General features: G+C 41.2%; 1 protein-coding gene across 1 annotated transcript in view; it reads right to left on the bottom strand.

Annotated features, from left to right (window-relative positions):
* Positions 1–19559, bottom strand: part of LOC134615479 (uncharacterized) — a 62133-nt gene that overhangs the window by 30580 nt on the left and 11994 nt on the right. The window contains exons 6-10 of the mRNA XM_063460003.1: positions 18090–18229; positions 4553–4660; positions 4079–4237; positions 2711–2834; positions 102–308 (exon numbers count right to left, since the gene is read on the bottom strand). Of these exons, the coding sequence (XP_063316073.1) occupies positions 102–308; positions 2711–2834; positions 4079–4237; positions 4553–4660; positions 18090–18229 (738 nt within the window). The remainder of the gene's footprint in view (positions 1–101; positions 309–2710; positions 2835–4078; positions 4238–4552; positions 4661–18089; positions 18230–19559) is intronic.

Raw genomic sequence — 19559 nt, 5'->3', positions numbered from 1 at the left:
CTTAGGCCATTCTTTACGTGTGAGTAGGTTGTGGCCTCAATAATATTTCTCTCTTTGGTACCTACACAGTACAGTATACACCTTGATAAAAATGTAACTACCTGTACGGTTTTTAATGAGGCCCAGTCAGACTCTGTGGAAGCTGAGACAATGAAATAGATGTGCTGTGGTATTATAACAGGTAACCAGGAAAGTTTAGCATCATTCTCTGATAACTCGTCTATCCCATCCAATACCAACATCAGAGGCATGCTATCTGTGGCAAACTCCAGCAACGATGAAAACTCATTTATTAGTCCTTTTAAGTCCTTAAAATGAAGGAAGACAGATAATATAGTTATTCATTCAAAAGACACGACATTGTATGAGACACACGGAGATTATGAGATTATGTCTTACCTTAAGGATTTCAAACCTTTACAGCACATAAACCTCATATTAACGCAAGTGTCAGGTGATCTTATATATAAATTACATTTTTCTAACTCCCTAACAACACGATCCTTGCATGTTACATAATGATGTCCAATAGGTCAAAGAGTATTTAGTTGGCTTTTGCATATACTGTAGGTATATCCAACCTTTAATTTTTTACTTTTCTGGTTACTTGCCCTCACCAATACCTTTCTATGCTACAAGGACTAGTTACATGACCTTGGGAAGACACCTTTACAGAACGACCCAAAATAAGTCTGGATTACAGACTATTCCTGGACCATCAGTGCAGACTGAATAGACCAATGCCACACACTAGCAATCTCCAAAATCAATCTTCGCCACCCATCCATTAATCCAGTAGTCAACCCATGAGCTTGATTAGTGTGTAATGAGAGCAAGTCTCGCTTGTTATTTCTGTACAAAAAAGTCCTACAGAATGATGTCTGTATAGTTTCTGTCAGTGTATAAATATGCCTCCAGACCTGATGAAGAGCTCCCTGTGGTCCTTTTATGAACTAGGAAAAATATGTTGGTGGTGGTTTGAAGTATCTCATTAAGAGGTACTCAATTAGAGCCTTATAGATAAGACCATCTGTAAAACCCATAAAATGTTTGGACTGTCTATTGCTGTCTTACGTTGGATACCTTATAACTGATTCTCTTTAGCCCATTTACTACTGAGCACCTTCTAATTGAAGAAATATTAGCATAACATTTATTTGAAGCAATAGACGCACAGTTAGCAAATAAACATATCACACAGCAAATTTGTTTATAGATTGCTTTGCATACCAACTAAATAAAAATTATGTACGTTTTCCCAACTTCCATTTTTCACTTATTCGTTCAGCCTTTATAAAAAATATTTGGGAAATTATAAGCTTTACACTGTATACAGTATCCTTTATTTTGCAATGTTTCCCACTGTCACAATTCTGTTTACTATGTTTGGTGCAGTACCTCACAGTGCCACTACCATTCTGGGGTTTCCCGATCATGCTGATTCCCTGGGTTCCTGAACATGCTGCTTCCCTAAGGGCCTGAGCTAGCTTTCTTCCGGAGTTCCTGGGCTAGCTTCCTTCCTGAATTCCTGAGCTAGCTATCTTTCCTGAGTTCCCGAGCTAGCTGTCTTTCCTGAGTTCCTGAGCTAGCTGTCTGTCTTTCCTAAATTCCTGAACATGCTGCCTTCCCTGAGTTCCTGAGCTAGCTGCCTTCCCTGAGTTCATGTGCTAGCTGCCTTCCCTGAGTTCCAGAGCTAGCTGCGTTCCTGAGCTATCTGCGTTCCTCAGTTCCTGGTTCCCTGTATCCAGAGGTCTCCTTGCTCCAGATATCCAGAGTCCTCCCTGTATTCAGAGGGCTTCCTTCTCTTACATTGCGTTATCTGTTCTTGTATTTAATTCCATTGTGTTCCTTGTATATAACAATACACTAGTCTTTGCCTTGATTTTTGAGTATGCTGGGTTCCAACATATAGAGGTTGCAGCTCTGGTCAGTACCCCTTCCCGACCAGACCCGTGTCACCTGCATGGTCTGAAATGCCAGTATAAAAGCAAAAATGCTAATTTTTCTTACATACACTAGCTGTCACAAAATTATATAAACAAAAAGGGTCAAATGTCTTGCATATACTGTAGGCCATGAAGGTATTATTAGCAATACAGCTCACTAAGATTGCATCAGAATGTAAAACGAATGTCGGCATATGAGCATAATGCCCACATACAGTAATTGCAGTTAAATAATATATTTATAAAATAAATGTATTTAAAATTACTATGGCAATATTTATCAATCTTTGGACTGCTAATATAATGCTAACAGTGAAATGGTCCTTTCACTCCTCCCCCTCCTTGACTGTAGGAATAATATGATATACTGAAACTTCCTGTACTGTTTGAAAGTACAGGGTGAACTTACATTTTCAGCAAATTTACAGGCATTATATCAGTGACTAGTGGCTTCTGGCAGATAAAAATATTCCTCTATTGGCTGGCAATCCTAACTAAAGGGTGAGTGATGCTTTATGGACTAGATTTCACACTGCTAAATACATGAAAATAAAACTGTTTATACTCAGTTTAGTTATTGGAGGGGTTAAGCAACAAATGACATTGTTACAAAGGACTCTGGATACCATCTAAAATCTTTGTGTTAGAGCTTTGGAGGTGCTAGTAGGTTCCACAGCTTCTTTCTTTTAAGTAATATAGGTTAGTTTAACCTATGCTCAAAGAGGCAGCATTTGATGTTCCATTAATGAAATAATTCAACATACCTCTGAGAAATGTGTCGAAAGGTTGTATATGTCCGCAATCTGGTAGCAAAGGCTTTGTAGTAACAAACGTATATCTCGACTTTCTCCAGTGATGCCAATAAACCGAGTGACAATCCTTAGATCCCTATGTTACAGTGTATTCAAAGAAAATGTTGTTTACCAGATTCATAAAAGAGATGCATCACTAATACTGATATTTTCATAGATAGTAATATGTATAAGTAATCAGTAGAAATCAGATAGTAATATGTATAAGTAATCAAACAGAATATTCTTATTTCACTGGGCCAGTGGTCCCTGGTCTCCCCCTGCAAATAGTGAAAGTTTCACTGTTCCGTTGGGGATATCGCTTAAAACCTGGAGTATAAGGACTTTATTTAGATCAGTGTTGCAATCAATAACACACATGATCATGTTAAAGACAAATATGCCAATTCTGAGTAGCATTGCTATATTGGAACTGATGTGTCTGTGTATTATTATTATTGATAAATAATTCATTTTACAGGTTACAAAGGAGAGCAATGCTTTGTACTTATCTCAGAAAGAGCAAGAGAGATACATAGTGAGAACTGAGTATTACAGGAAAATAATGCCACGAGGGGCTCTGTTTACAGCAATGTAAACATAAAATATATAATATAACACAGATAGTGTAGGAGTTAATGGTTAGGGGGCTGTAGGGGGTAGTAGGGGTAGTGTAAGTGTTAAGAAAGTGTGGGGTGTGTTTACTGTGATTTTTATGAAATTCTGCAAGGTACGTATTCTTCTCTCCCCTTTAATATTGATTGTCAATATGTTTATTGTTGTTACATTATATATATTTATATATTTGGGGCTCCATGAGATAGATTAAAGTATCTTCCAGTTAAGATTTTATATCATATCACAATCATTGATAAATGTAAAAAAAAATAGTGAAAAGAAAGCAGCAGAGCAAACTGTGCTATTTACTGAGATGGATTAGACAAGAAGATACAGTTACAGTATTAAATCCCCATACAGCTGATGACTGGCATTAACATGTTTTCTTTCCAGGAATTGCTTGTAAAACATTATGTTTAAGTATATATAATAACTTATTATGAGAAACAAACTATTAAATGTTTTGGTGGAACCTCAAACGTTCCACTGTATATAGTGTTCCATAATATCAATATCTCCTCTATAATTAGCAAAGTATATACCATTGCTTCAGTCACCTGCTCTAATGTATCTATGTCACAAAAAATGGCTTTGCACTTAACGTCTGTGTTCTAGATTTGTGTTGTGACTAGGCACATAGCAAAGTCTTAAACATCATTTACATTTACCACTGACTGCTGAAAGAATGACAGATCCATGAGTTTAGTTTTGACATGGACATACCCGGTTATCCACTGGTTGGCCATGGAGGCCACTTTGGCCATAACGGAGCTCTTCCCACTGCCCTGCTCTCCCTGTATCACAGTGACATATCCTCTAGCAGCCTTAGTGCACTCTTCAACCTCCTGCAAGAATGTCTCGCGTTCCATAAAGCAGTTCACACTGTAAAGTAACAGAGACAAACAAATAGAAACAAATAAACATCTAAATATCATGGCTTGAAGTATTTCCTTGTTTCTCCATTTTATTTTGAAAGAGATAAAAATCAGTTTCCAGAATTATCTTATTTCACTTTTAGGCACTTAAAATGGATATAAAGTTGATTGATGCAGGCTTATTTTGCATTGTCAAAAACTAAGATAAAGTACCAACTGCATATGACATTTAAACTATATACAGGATATGTAACAAGGAGAAAAGGGGTGTTAATGGGCAATGCCAAGCTGTAAAGAATGAAACGTGTAAGACTGGACTCACAGAGTATGGCAGTGCTTTGCTTGTTCTAAAATCTCCTCGTTTCTTTGATTTCTGAAAACATGATAACGATTCCTTGTCTTCTCTGGCGAATTCTGCAAATAAGTCGATCTAAGCAAAAAAAAAATATATAAACAAATTAAATATATAGAGAAATTATGGTATTGGACAAACAAATATATAACATAATATATAACTATATAACATCAAATAATTTATTGCGAGCAAGTGAACAACCAAAACAAGTAACTATGGATCTAAAATTCATGTAATTGTCTATATTTATCGTTTGTGCTACAGGAAGTATTTTTCAGTATTTTAGGAGCTACAATTAGTTTATTCTCATGCGTGCTTTATTTAGTCACTGACCATTATTTAAATTTTAGTCATCAAGATCACTAAGCAAAGATCAGGATAACACTTTTATTTAGAATCAGTCTTTTACAGTTCAATGTAAAGGGACACTATAGTCACCAGAATAACTACGGCTTAATGTATTTATTCTGGTGTCTACGGCATGTCCCTGCAGGCATTTTAATGTAAACACTGCCTTTTCAGAGAGTTCTGCACACTGTGTCCATGCTCGGCAAGGAGGCATTCAACATTCCTCATAGAGATGCATTGATTTAACCCCTTAAGGACCAAACTTCTGGAATAAAAGGGGCATCATGGCATGTCACACATGTCATGTGTCCTTAAGGGGTTAATGGATCTCTACGAGGAGATGCTCATTGGTGCAGTACAGTGTTTTGCCACACGTGTGCCTTAGCCTTTCCTATGGGAAAGCATTAGATTGGCTGAGATCATCAGAACTGATGATCTCAGGAAAGGAGGCGGAGTCTCAAGGAGACCCACACAGTGCCAGAAAAAGGTAGAGGGGCAAGGTGGACTAAATGGTGTTTTACACCTAGAGTGTCAGGAATATATGTTTGTATTCATGACACTATAGTGTTCCTTTAAGTAATGTTTCTCCTGTCTATCCCTCTAAATGCCACAATAAAAATCATACCAGACATCACATGTGCATTCTATTTGATATAAAAGCCATTCCAAAGAATTTTACATGGAGTCATAATTTAAATGTTTCTATGTGTTCATCTTGTAAAGAATGCTAGATATAATCTCGTTTTCTAAATCAATCTATTTTATTACAACCTTTTTCTACAAGTAATTTATTTTAGTTATATGTTGGGGTAAACAAGCTATTATCCTATTAGTCTCCTTAGTTTCTGTAATTTGCTAGGTGGCACAGAATAGGAGAGAATTCAAAGTCATGTCTCTGAAGTTTCACCCATTTAGGTGTTTCTGTTTATGCAGCCATAGTGTCACGTTCACATAGAGTTTGAAGGAGCTCAACTGCAGATTTCTGATTAATTAGATGTGAATGTGAGGAGTTGAGAGAATAAAGAGATGACTGTTCACCAGGAAGTTAACTGATACTGTGTCTTTAATAAGTTTGATTGAATAAACACAGGTACTGTATCTTTAAATGGTTCAAGTTGCTGAGTGGATTCTTAGATTAATTTATACAATTGAATTGAAGCAATAATATGAAGGGAACAATGTAGCTTTAACTTGCAGAGATTCGTTTTAGCTTAATTGATAGAAAACATCTCATATGGTGGTAGAATGGTAAATAATTAGGAATTACTCCTATAACGATAGGAGGAAGTGTGAGCAGGCTGAGCTTGCTCAGTAGTCAGGGAAAGTTTGTTTAATACAGCGAGGTAACTTAGCTTCCAGAGGATTTGAAGTTGGTTCCAGAGTGCCTTCCGGAGCGGTTCCGTGGAGAGATGTCGAGAGTGTCAGGATCGGGACAGGGATCCAACACGCAGAGTACAAACAGGTGGTAGGTACGTATACCGGACCTTAGAATGGCCGGACTTAACGTAAGGAGTAAGTAGAGAATGGTCTAGGAACAAGCCGAGGTCGAGGGAACGAGAGGACAGGTAAGCGAGAGACAAGCCGAGTCAAAGGGTAACAGAGATAAACAGGGTAGTACAAACAAGCCGGGTCAGAACCAAAGAGACAACTAGAATACAAGAGCACTGAGTGACTAGACAGGCTAGAACCACGACAGGGCAATGAGCAGATGCCGAAAGCCTTACTTTATACCTTGATTCTAGAGGGTAATCACGCCCCCGACGAATCCTGATTAGTGCTCGGGACTTGACTGACAGGTCGTCCCGGGTTGGCGTCATGACGTCGACTACTGAGCGTCGCGTCATATAAGGAAGTGGATCCCTCGCGGTCGGCTTGTAAATGGCCGAGGGGACCGCGAGGAACGGAAGAAACAACCCCTCTGAGAGGATAAACGTCTAAGTCTCTCACCTCCTCTGAGGTAGAGACTACAGGTACCCTGACAGTACCCCCCCTCTCAGAAACGCCCACCGGGCGGAAGGAACCGGGGCGAGATGGAAAACGGGAGTGAAAAGCCCTGCGGAGGCGAGGAGCATGTACATCCTCCTGAGGTACCCAAGTCCTCTCCTCAGGACTCTATCCCTTCCAGTCAATAAGATATTGTAACTTCCCCCGGGAGATTCGAGAATCGATGATGGAGTTGATTTCATACTCCTCCTGACCCTCAACCTGAACAGAGCGAGGAGAGGATATAGTGGAGGAAAATCTGTTACAGACTAGCGGTTTCAGTAGGGAAACATGAAAGGAGTTGGGGATGCGTAAGGCAGCTGGAAGGCGATACGCAACTGGGTTAATTCGAGTCAGAACCCTGTAAGGACCAATGTAACGAGGAGCGAATTTCATAGAAGGAACCTTTAAACGAATGTTTCTTGTACTCAACCATACCCTATCACCTGGAACAAAAACCGGAGCCGCCCTTCTGTGCTTATCAGCGTGTTTCTTGAACAACATGGAATTATGTAGGAGAATTTGTCGAGTCTGATCCCACAACTTCCTCAAATTGGCAACATGAACATCAACTGACGGTACCCCTTGGGAAGGAGAGACCGAGGGAAGAATGGAAGGATGAAAGCCATAATTCATGAAAAAGGGGCTGGAACGAGTAGAATCACAAACGAGATTATTGTGTGCAAACTCCGCCCAAGGAATCAAACCGACCCAATCGTCCTGGTGTTCAGAAACAAAACAACGCAAATATTGTTCAATCTTTTGATTGGTACGTTCAGCAGCTCCGTTAGACTGAGGGTGATAGGCAGAAGAAAAATTCAATTTGATGCCCAGTTGAGAACAGAAGGATCTCCAAAAACGTGAAACAAATTGGGAACCTCTATCGGAAACAATTTCGGAAGGTATCCCATGTAAGCGAAAAATCTCTCTCGCGAATATCTCCGCCAATTCAGGAGAAGTCGGGAGTTTAGTTAAGGGCACGAAATGAGCCATCTTAGTAAACCTATCAACCACCGTGAGGATCACAGTCTGTTTTTTAGAAACAGGCAAATCTACAATGAAGTCCATAGCCAAACAGGACCATAGTCTCTCTGGAATGTTCAAGGGATGTAACAAACCACATGGGAGCGTATGAGGTTGCTTAGTCTTCATACAGACCTCTCATGCTCCGATGAAATCCCTAATATCCTTCCGTAAAGAAGGCCACCAGAAATCTTTAGAGATCAAGGAACATGTCTTGCGAATACCCGGATGCCCAGCCGCCTTACTGTTGTGAAAACACTGTAAGAGTTCCAGTTGGAGTTCAGGAGGAACGAAATGCCTTGCCCCAGGAGTCTGTCTAGGCGCCAGATGCTGCAACTTCATGATCTGACCAAGCAACGAAGAGTGAATCTTGAGACTCGTGTTGGCGATAATATTGCACCTGGGTACTATAGAAGACAAAACCGGCTCAGAAATCGCAGAAGGTTCATATTGGCGAGACAAAGCATCGGCTTTAGAATTCTTAGAACCAGGTCTATAAGTGAGCACGTAATTGAAATGCGTGAGGAATAAAGACCAACGAGCTTGCCTGGAGGACAAGCGCTTGGCCTCCCTAATATAGGACAAGTTCTTGTGGTCTGTCAAAATAGTAACAGGATGTAAGGTGCCCTCCAATAAATGTCTCCACTCCTTCAAAGCCATGATAACTGCTAGCAGTTCCCTGTCACCAATGTCATATCTGCTCTCAGGACCTGATAGTTTCTTGGAAAAAAAACCACATGGATGTAAGGGCTTATCCACACCTAACCTTTGGGACAGGATAGCACCTATACCTGTCTCGGAGGCGTCTACCTCGAGTAGGAAAGGCAGAGTCGTATCAGGGTGAACTAAAATTGGTGCAGAAGCAAAGAGTTCCTTGAGTGTTTTGAAGGCAAGAAGGGCTTCAGTAGACCAGTTCTTAGTGTCAGCCCCCTGTCTGGTCATATTGGTAATAGGAGCTATAATTGAAGAGTATCCCTTAATGAAGCGCCTATAATAGTTGGAGAATCCGATAAACCTCTGAATGGCCTTGAGGCCCTTGGGTAAAGGCCAATCTAAAATGGACTGGAGCTTATCCGGGTCCATCTTAAACCCCTCCCCAGAAATCACATAACCAAGAAAGTTTATCTGGGATTGGTCAAAGCTGCATTTCTCCAATTTGCAGTACAGGCCATGTTGAAGAAGCTTGCGCAATACCCTTCTGACTTGTCTGTGGTGAGTCTCAATCTCTCTAGAGTGTATAAGTATATCATCCAGATATACAATAACGCAGTCATGTTGAAATTCCCTAAGAACTTCATTGATCAGATCCTGAAATACTGCCGGTGCATTACAGAGACCAAAAGGCATTACTGTGTATTCATAGTGCCCATAACGGGTATTGAACGCCGTCATCCACTCGTGTCCCTGCTGAATTCTCACCAAGTTATACGCCCCTCTGAGATCTAACTTGGTGAAAATTTTGGAGCCTTTTAGACGATCAAAGAGCTCGGTAATCAAAGGAATAGGGTAGGCATTTCTAATGGTTATTTTGTTCAAACCTCGATAATCAATGCAAGGTCTTAGTGTACCATCCTTCTTCTTAACAAAAAAAACCCCAGCCCCGGCAGGAGAGGAGGATCTCCTAATGAATCCTTTTTCAAGGTTCTCACGAATATACTCCTCTAAGACTAAGTTCTCTTTAGTGGACAAAGGATATACATTACCCCTGGGAGGCATAGTACCAGGTAGTAGATTAATCTTACAATCAAAAGACCTGTGTGGAGGTAAAGTATCAGCATTCTTTTTGTCAAATACTGCCTTTAAATCCAGGTACAGGGGCGGTATTTGTACCTCTGTAGAGTAGGTAGAATTAATCGGTGTGTTAACTGCGCAAAGCGGTGACACTGTCCGTAAGCACCTGTCCTGACAACCCTGACCCCATGAGACTATCTCCCCTAGTTCCCAATCAATAATAGGGTTATGTTTTTTTAACCAAGGATACCCCAGGACTATGGGAACAGAAGGAGACGAAATAAGCAATAAAGATATATCCTCCTCGTGTAAGATACCAACAGTTAATTTAACGGGTATGGTTTCACGAAAAATAACAGGCTCAACTAAAGGTCTACCATCTATGGCCTCAACGGCCAAGGGTGTTTCCCTTAACTGGGATGGGATAGCGTGTTTGGTAACAAAAACTTGGTCGATAAAGCTCTCAGCAGCTCCGGAATCTATCAATGCCATAGTTTCTAGTACTCCCTTCTCCCAAGTTAAAGAAACGGGTAGCAGAAGCCTGTGATCTTTATAATTATGATTAGAGGACAAAATAGAAACACCCAAGGCCTGTCCTCTAGAGAAACTTAGGTGCGAGCGTTTCCCGAGCGATTAGGACAATTTAGGCGTAAATGACCTCTGACTCCACAGTACATACACAACCCCTCCCTTCTCCTGTACTATCTCTCCTCTTCTGAGAGGCGAGTATTGCCTATCTGCATAGGTTCTGGAAAAAGTGAGGTTGTGGATTCAGAACTTTGAAATGAGGGAGCTAGTTTAAAGGAAGGTCTACGGTTTCTCTCTCGAGTGTTCTGCCTCTCTCTTAAACGTTCATCAATGCGAGAAATAAAAGAAATTAAATCCTCCAAATTTTCAGGAAGCTCTCTAGTAGCAACCTCGTCAAGGATTACGTCTGATAACCCGTTTAAAAATACATCTATATAAGCCTGTTCATTCCACTTAACTTCTGCCGCCAAGGACCTGAACTCTAGTGCATAATCCACAAGTGTTCGGTTATCTTGTCTAAGGCGCAACAGTAATCTAGCTGCATTGACCTTTCTACCTGGAGGGTCAAAAGTTCTTCTGAAAGCAGCTACAAAGGCATTATAATTATATACTAACGGATTATCATTTTCCCACAATGGATTGGCCCATCTCAGAGCTTTCTCAACAAGTAATGTGATAATAAATCCAACCTTCGCCCTATCTGTAGGATAGGAGCGGGGTTGTAATTTGAAATGGATACCTATTTGGTTTAAGAAACCACAACACTTCTCTGGAGAACCACCATAACGTACAGGTGGAGTAATACGGGAAGAAGCACCTACAGTGGCTACCTCTAGACCTGAACTCACAGGGGAGATAGAAGTATTACGCATCTCTTCTGGTTGATTACTAGAACGAGATAGTAACGCCTGTACTGCTAGAGCCATCTGGTCCATTCTGTGATCCATGGCGTCGAACCTAGAGTCAGAAGGACCAACCTGAGTGTTTGTACCTGCAGGATCCATTGGCCCTGTCGTAATGTCAGGATCAGGACAGGGATCCAACACGCAGAGTACAAACAGGTGGTAGGTACGTATACCGGACCTTAGAATGGCCGGACTTAACGTAAGGAGTAAGTAGAGAATGGTCTAGGAACAAGCCGAGGTCGAGGGAACGAGAGGACAGGTAAGCGAGAGACAAGCCGAGTCAAAGGGTAACAGAGATAAACAGGGTAGTACAAACAAGCCGGGTCAGAACCAAAGAGACAACTAGAATACAAGAGCACTGAGTGACTAGACAGGCTATAACCACGACAGGGCAATGAGCAGATGCCGAGAGCCTTACTTTATACCTTGATTCTAGAGGGTAATCACGCCCCCGACGAATCCTGATTAGTGCTCGGGACTTGACTGACAGGTCGTCCCGGGTTGGCGTCATGACGTCGACTACTGAGCGTCGCATCATATAAGGAAGTGGATCCCTCGCGGTCGGCTTGTAAATGGCCGAGGGGACCGCGAGGAACGGAAGAAACAACCCCTCTGAGAGGATAAACGTCTAAGTCTCTCACCTCCTCTGAGGTAGAGACTACAGGTACCCTGACAGAGAGGAGTCAAGTGCTAGCCGTGGTCGAGGAAGGAGAAGGAGGCTAGTCGTTTACGAGTCCGGGTCGGTACACAGGTAAGGTTGAAGAGAAAAGTTGCAGCCGGTATAATTCCGCGGTACGCTGTTCATTAATCCAGCGTCTGTTGCCTGGTGCGGTCGCATTATGTAGCGCAATGAGACCGCGTCAGAGGGGGTGTGGCTACAGTCTGTCAAACCCGGAAGAGACAGGCAGTGCAAGTAACGGCCATGACAGTATCCCCCCTGTAACGAGCACCCACCGGGTGCTATCCACGTGGTTTGGATGGATAACGTTTGTGGAAAGCTGTACGCAGCCTATCAGCATGAATCTCAGAGGAATCTTCCCATGAATCGTCATCAACTCCATAACCCTTCCATCTAATGAGGTACTGTAGAGAGCCACGATGGATCCTTGAATCAAGAATTTTGTGGACCTCGTATTCCTCAGTACCATGTACCAAGATAGGATCAGGAGAAGTGATTACATTTCTTTGAAAAGGATCAGGATGATAGGGCTTGAGCAAGGACACATGAAAGACGGGGTGAAGCTTAAAAGTAGGTGGAAGCTTCAATTTCACAACATTAGAGTTTATGATAGACGTTATTTGAAAAGGGCCAAGAAACAGGGAACTCAACTTCTTCGAAGGACGGTTGGTGGAGATGTTCTTTGAGGAGAGCCAGACAAAATCGCCAACTTTATAAGATGGGGAAGGTTGTCTCTTAGCATCATAAAACTTCTTCTGGTTAGAAGATGCCACTTCAAGATTCTCATGTAATTGTCGAAATAAGGAGGACATATGAGAAATTTGATCCGAGACAGTGGGGTTAGATGAAGGAATGATTTGAGAAGGAAATGAGGAGGGATGAAATCCGTAATTGGAGAAGAAGGGAGTCATTTTGCTACTTGTATGAACTGAGTTGTTATAAGCAAATTCGGCCATAGGTAACCACGTTATCCAATCATCCTGTAGGTGGGAACAATAACAACGTAAATACTGTTCCAGACATTGGTTAACTCTTTCAATCTGCCCGTTGGTTTGAGGATGATAAGCGGAAGATAGTTTACGTTGGATACGAAGGGAAGTACATAATGCATTCCAGAATTTTGAGGTAAACTGGGTTCCGCGGTCCGATATGATTTCATCTGGGAGTCCATGAAGTTTCACAATGTTATCGAGAAATGTTTTGGAAAGTTCTGATGAGGAGGGTAATTTCTTCAAAGGAATGAAATGGGACATCTTTGTGAATCGGTCTACTACTACTAAAATGGTAGAATGGTGTTGAGAAGGGGGAAGTTCCACCAGGAAATCCATAGAGATGGATTGCCAAGGTCTCTCTGGAACTGGTAGGTTCATCAGCTGACCAAAGGGTTGATGACGGTCAGATTTGGATCTTTGACAGGTTGAACAGTTTTTCACGTAGGATTCAATGGTGCTGTCCTGACGCGGCCACCAATAATATCTTTTGGATAATTCGAGGGTCTTTTTGATACCTGGATGACCTGCCAGAGGAGAGTCATGAATGAATTCAAGTATTTTATTCCTAAGCGAGGGAGGAATGTAAATTCTATCATGAAAATAATAGAGACCGTCCTTCAGTGATAATTTAGTTGATTTAAGAAGGTCAAGAGCATCTGGATGAAGACCTTTTATGTCATCTATTAGGGATGTGACAATTCCGATGACTGTATGGGGACTTTCTACTTCAGGTTCTTGATGAATTCTGGAGAGGGCATCCGCCTTTTTGTTCCTTGCCCCAGGTCTAAAAACGATTTGAAAATTAAACCGGGAGAAGAAGAGGTTCCATCTTACTTGTCTCGCAGACAGAGTTTTGTTGGAGTGAAGATATTCAAGGTTTTTATGGTCAGTATAAACTATTATAGGAGTTTGGGTTCCTTCTAGAAGATGTCTCCAGTTTTCTAAAGCTAATTTTATGCTTAATAATTCTTTTTCTCCTATAGGGTAATTCTTTTCAGCCGGAGACATGGAACGGGAAAAGAAGGCAACAGGGTGAAGAGGATCTTGAGGAGTTTTGTGTTGGGAAAGGACAGCTCCGAGAGCAGTTTCTGAAGCGTCTGTTTCAAGGACATATAGACAGGTGGGATCAGGGAGTTGAAGGATAGGAGCAGTTGTAAACCTTCTTTTCAATTCATCGAAAGCCTTTTGGGCCTTTTCATTCCAATTGAAAGCATGTTTTTTGCTGTTAAGTGAATTAAGTGAATGAGTTACATCAGAGTAATTTTTAATGAATTTCCTGTAGAAGTTAGCAAAGCCCAAGAACCGTTGTAATTCTTTTACGTTAGAAGGAATGGGCCAGTTGAGGATACAACTGATTTTTGAGTTATCCATTCCAATTGAATGAGGAGTGATAACGTAACCTAAGAAGGTTATTTCGTTGACATTAAAGAGACATTTTTCTGGTTTAGCGTATAATTTATGAGTTCGCAGTCTGGATAACACCCATCTCACGTGTTTTTTATGTTCTTCAGGTGTATAGGAGTATATAAGAATGTCATCTAAGTAAATGATAACACAGACGTCCAGAAGATCCCTGAAGATGTCATTTATGAAATGTTGAAAGGTGGCAGGGGCATTGCAGAGGCCAAAAGGCATCACAAGATACTCGTAGAGACCATATCTAGTTCTGAAGGCAGTTTTCCATTCATCGTTGGCTTTGATTCTAACGAGATTGTATGCCCCACGGAGGTCAAGCTTAGTATAGATAGTGGCTGTTTTTAACCTTTCAATTAGCTCGTTTATCAGGGGAAGAGGATAGCGATTTTTGACTGTTATCTTATTTAAAGCTCTGTAATCAATGATGGGACGGATGGTCTGGTCCTTATTCCTCACAAAAAAACATACTGGAGGCTGCAGGTGAGCTGGAAGGTCTGATGAACCCCTTACGGAGGTTTTCCTCCAAGTATTCCTTGAGGATTTTTAATTCAGATTCAGAGAGAGGGTATATGTGCCCAAAAGGTATGGGGGCACCAGGTATGAGGTCGATAGGGCAGTCGTAGGGACGATGAGGTGGAAGTGTCTCAGCTTCCTTTTTACTGAATACATCAGAGAATTCTGAATAGCAAGAAGGTATAGATAGTTCTTCGATAGTTTGGAGGAGTGGAATATGTTGTAAGCACGTTTCCTTACAGTACACAGAGTTAAAAGCGAGAGAAAAGGGAGACCAGGTAATTTGAGGGTTGTGGTCCCTTAGCCAATTGATTCCTAGGATGACCGGAAAAAGGGGAGAAGAGATAACATCGAAAATGAGGTATTCGGTATGAGTGTTAAGTGAAGTTGTTCGTATAGGAATAGTTTCTTTTGTGATAGGACCCGAGGCTATGAGGGAGCCATCAATTACTCTGGCAGAGACAGAAGTGCTTTTACGGACACAAGGAATTTTATTTTTGATTACAAAGGATGAATCGATGAACACTCCGTTAGCCCCAGAGTCAACGATGGCTTCAGTCGTTATTCTTTCTTTGTCCCACTGTAATATGAGAGAGATGGAGAAAAATTGAGTGGATGATTTAGGAGGGAGTGCACTCAGTATAGAAGTGGAATGAGCATGCTTACCACTCCGTGGTCTTTTCAGTAGAGGGCAGTCCGGGATTAAGTGGTCTTGTGAGGCACAGTACATACAAAGGTTAAGTAGTCGTCTTCTAGATTTTTCTTCTAGTGTGAGAGGACTTCTTATAGTGCCAATTTCCATAGGTTCGTTAGGCAATGAAGGTTTTTCAGCTGGTTTTGGAGGAGCAGCTGGTTTCCTAATTGATGAACCTGAGAGAGTTCTTTCAGCCTTTCTTTCCCTAAGCCGTCTGTCAATACTGATAGATAGTTGAATAAGAGCGTTTAATGTAGCAGGGAGTTCAGTTCGAGAAAGTTCATCTTTTACTCCTTCGGATAATCCAATTCGAAATTGGTTGCGCAGGGTTATATTGTTCCATTGAGTTTCTATAGACCATCTCTTGAACTCAGCTATGTAATCCTCAACAGGTCTATGCTTTTGCTGGAGGGTTCGGATGGTTAAATCAGCTGTAGACTGTTTATTAGGATCTTCGTAAAGGAGAGACATAGCTTCAAAGAACTCGTCCAATGAGTCTAAGATGGGATCATCATTTTCCAAGAAGGAGTGGGCCCAGGCCATAGGTTCACCTCTTAGGAAGGAGATAACTGAACAAACCTTAGATCTCTTGGTGGGATAAGATCGGGGTTTTAGAGCAATCAATAGTTTGCAGGAGTTTAGGAACTCCCTATATTTTGATCTATCTCCAGAAAACTTCTCAGGATTACAGACAGCAGGTTCACTGGCTGAGTGCATAACAGCATGAGGAGTGTGGGTTTGTAAGTCTCTGACATAAGTAAGAATCCGTTCATTTGTAACCTGGAGATCTTGCATGCCTTGAGCAAGTGTATCGACTCTTTGATTCAGCATCGTCAATTTTGAATCGAAATCTGCTGGATCCATTACAAGGCTGGATTAATCTGTCACGTTCACATAGAGTTTGAAGGAGCTCAACTGCAGATTTCTGATTAATTAGATGTGAATGTGAGGAGTTGAGAGAATAAAGAGATGACTGTTCACCAGGAAGTTAACTGATACTGTGTCTTTAATAAGTTTGATTGAATAAACACAGGTACTGTATCTTTAAATGGTTCAAGTTGCTGAGTGGATTCTTAGATTAATTTATACAATGAATTGAAGCAATAATATGAAGGGAACAATGTAGCTTTAACTTGCAGAGATTCGTTTTAGCTTAATTGATAGAAAACATCTCATATGGTGGTAGAATGGTAAATAATTAGGAATTACTCCTATAACGATAGGAGGAAGTGTGAGCAGGCTGAGCTTGCTCAGTAGTCAGGGAAAGTTCGTATAATACAGCGAGGTAACTTAGCTTCCAGAGGATTTGAAGTTGGTTCCAGAGTGCCTTCCGGAGCGGTTCCGTGGAGAGATGTCGAGAGGAGTCAAGTGCTAGCCGTGGTCGAGGAAGGAGAAGGAGGCTAGTCGTTTACGAGTCCGGGTCGGTACACAGGTAAGGTTGAAGAGAAAAGTTGCAGCCGGTATAATTCCACGGTACGCTGTTCATTAATCCAGCATCTGTTGCCTGGCGCGGTCGCATTATGTAGCGCAATGAGACCGCGTCAGAGGGGGTGTGGCTACAGTCCGTCAAACCCGGAAGAGACAGGCAGTGCAAGTAACGGCCATGACACATAGCCACACCTCCCCTGGCTGTGACTGACACATCCTGCATTAAAAAAATGGTTTCCTTTTTTAATCAGATGTAACTTACTTAAAAAAGTTTTTATCTCCTGCTCTGTAAATTTAACTTTAATCACACACAGGAGGATCCTGCAGGGTCTATTAACAGAGCCGGAGATAAAAAATTCTAAATTAAACTGAATTTGCAATAAAGGGAGTGTGAACATTAAATGACTCTTTACAGGAAGTGTTTAGGAAGGCTGTGCAAGTTACATGCATGGAGGTGTGGTTAGGGCTGCATACACAAAGTGATTTAACTCCTAAATTACAGATAATTGAGCATTAAGACTGCAGGGGGAGGATCTACACACCAAAACTGCTTCATTAAACTAAAGTTGTTTTTTTGACTATAGTGTCCCTGTAATTCAAATTAACGAACTGGAGGTCTAAGTGAGCTATTCTTTTATTTCAGTTTCTGTGACCTTACATTTGAAATTCACTTTCAATTCACCTTTAATTCTCACATTAGTAAATAAACCTGTAGCTCTAATTTAGTATGTCCTGTGCAGTGCACATCTGCCACTTCTATGGTTCTTTATCAGTCATAGGCTAAGAGGAATCACTGAAATTGTAGTTAAACTAAAGATGAAAATACTAAATTTTGGCTAGCCAAGGTATGCATTGTGTCTCTAGGATGAAAATATAAGATAGCTTCTCCAATACTTTCTTTTTTGATTTATGTATTTATATGAAGCATTTTCTTCACTAAATGAAGAGGCTTTTTTTTTTTTCAAAATCAGTGCCCTGAACATCTCCCTTTTCATCCTCCTACTAGCAAAATGAGACATCTTCAGCCAGAAAGTGGATAATTCGGCCCCAAATGTGGTTTTCAAATCCCTTTTTGGGTTAGAACTAAACGTACTCTTTCTCCTGCCTAGAGAAACATAGCAAAGCATGAAGGTTTGGCAATTAAATTACACACCCAACACTTTGGCCCATATTGCACATGATTTTGTCTTAAATCTCCCCTAATAAATCATCATGTATTCTTTCAAATGATATTCTTAGCCTCTAAGGTGACCTGTAAGCAGACCTGTTGAAATGTGTAGTAACATTTCTTTGGAAATCCCGACAAAGGCGATCAAGGTAGTAGGCATGAGATCTGTTGGTAATTGGATTTATTCCATCCCATCCCCAGCTGACATTGTTCTTGTAGATATTCGTATGCCGCAGCTGAAAGATGCATAATGGGAGATGATGGAAGTATTTCTTTAACCACATATTTCAATTATTTCACAATTGCTGTCAGCACATACATATACAATTATTATTCAAGAACAAATTACTAGTGAAAAAGATACATCGGAATATAAATGTATGTAGTTACTGATAGTGAAGTTTGTTGGTGATGATGTATGGAAATCAGACAAAATACATAATTTTCTTACATTTTCCCATGCAGCCTGTCAGAGTGCTCTGATTGGTTGACTTAGAAGCCACACAATTTCTGACTGAAATTGCATAGCACGTATAAAGATTTTTCCCACTATAAAAGCTCAGTCTGTGTGGAGCCCTCGATGGCCAAAGATGGATAATTTTTTTGGTGTTGCAATTTTTTTTGTCTTTTTTCTTGCAATGTATTCTTTTTTTTATTATATGTTTTATCGGGTCTTATTGGGGTTTCTGAGACTGAAGAAATGAAGATTAAGACATTTGATGGTAAATATGAATTAAAATTTTTTTTTTTTTTACAGGTAATAGATTCATTGCCCCGGTCCCATAGAATAATTAGGGTGAGGGAGTATGCAGAGTTTATTTTATTCGAGATTGGCTAGGGCTTGCGACCCTCTAGATGCTTGTGTAGGGGACTTGTGGGCATTTTGGGGTCGTGGATAATGGCACATCCAGGGTCAGATTAAAGGGAAACTCCAGTGCCAGAAAAACGATCCGTTTTTCTGGCACTGGAGGGTCACTCTCCCTCCCACCCACCAATCCCCGGTTACTGAAGGGGTGAAAACCCTTTCAGTGACTTACCTGAGGCAGCGGCGATGTCCCTCGCCGCTGTCTCCTCCTCCGCGACACTCCTCCTTGTGATTGTGTCGGCCGGTGGGCGAGACTGATCTCGCCCACAGGCCGAGGAGACCTAATGCGCATGCGTGGAAATGCCGCGCATGCGCATTACGTCTCCCCATAGGAAAGCATTGAAAAATCATTTCAATGCTTTCCTATGGGGTTTTGAGCGACGCTGGAGGTCCTCACACAGCGTGAGGACGTCCAGCAACGCTTTAGCACAGGTTTCCTGTGCTAGAAACTAGGAAGTGACCTCTAGTGGCTGTCTAGTAGACAGCCACTAGAGGTGGAGTTAACCCTGCAATGTAAATATTGCAGTTTATGAAAAACTGCAATAATTACAGTTGCAGGGTTAAGGGTAGTGGGAGTTGGCACCCAGACCACTCCAATGAGCAGAAGTGGTCTGGGTGCCTGGAGTGTCCCTTTAAGAGCCCATTGTGCCTGGTGCTAACAATTATGATGGGTCTAATTACAGAATCTTATGGACAGAAAA

The sequence above is a fragment of the Pelobates fuscus genome, chromosome 6, assembly GCF_036172605.1.
Source record: "Pelobates fuscus isolate aPelFus1 chromosome 6, aPelFus1.pri, whole genome shotgun sequence".
Classification (NCBI taxonomy): domain Eukaryota; kingdom Metazoa; phylum Chordata; class Amphibia; order Anura; family Pelobatidae; genus Pelobates; species Pelobates fuscus.
The sequence above is the reverse complement of the archived record's forward strand: the minus strand, read 5'-3'. Positions and strand labels throughout refer to the sequence as shown.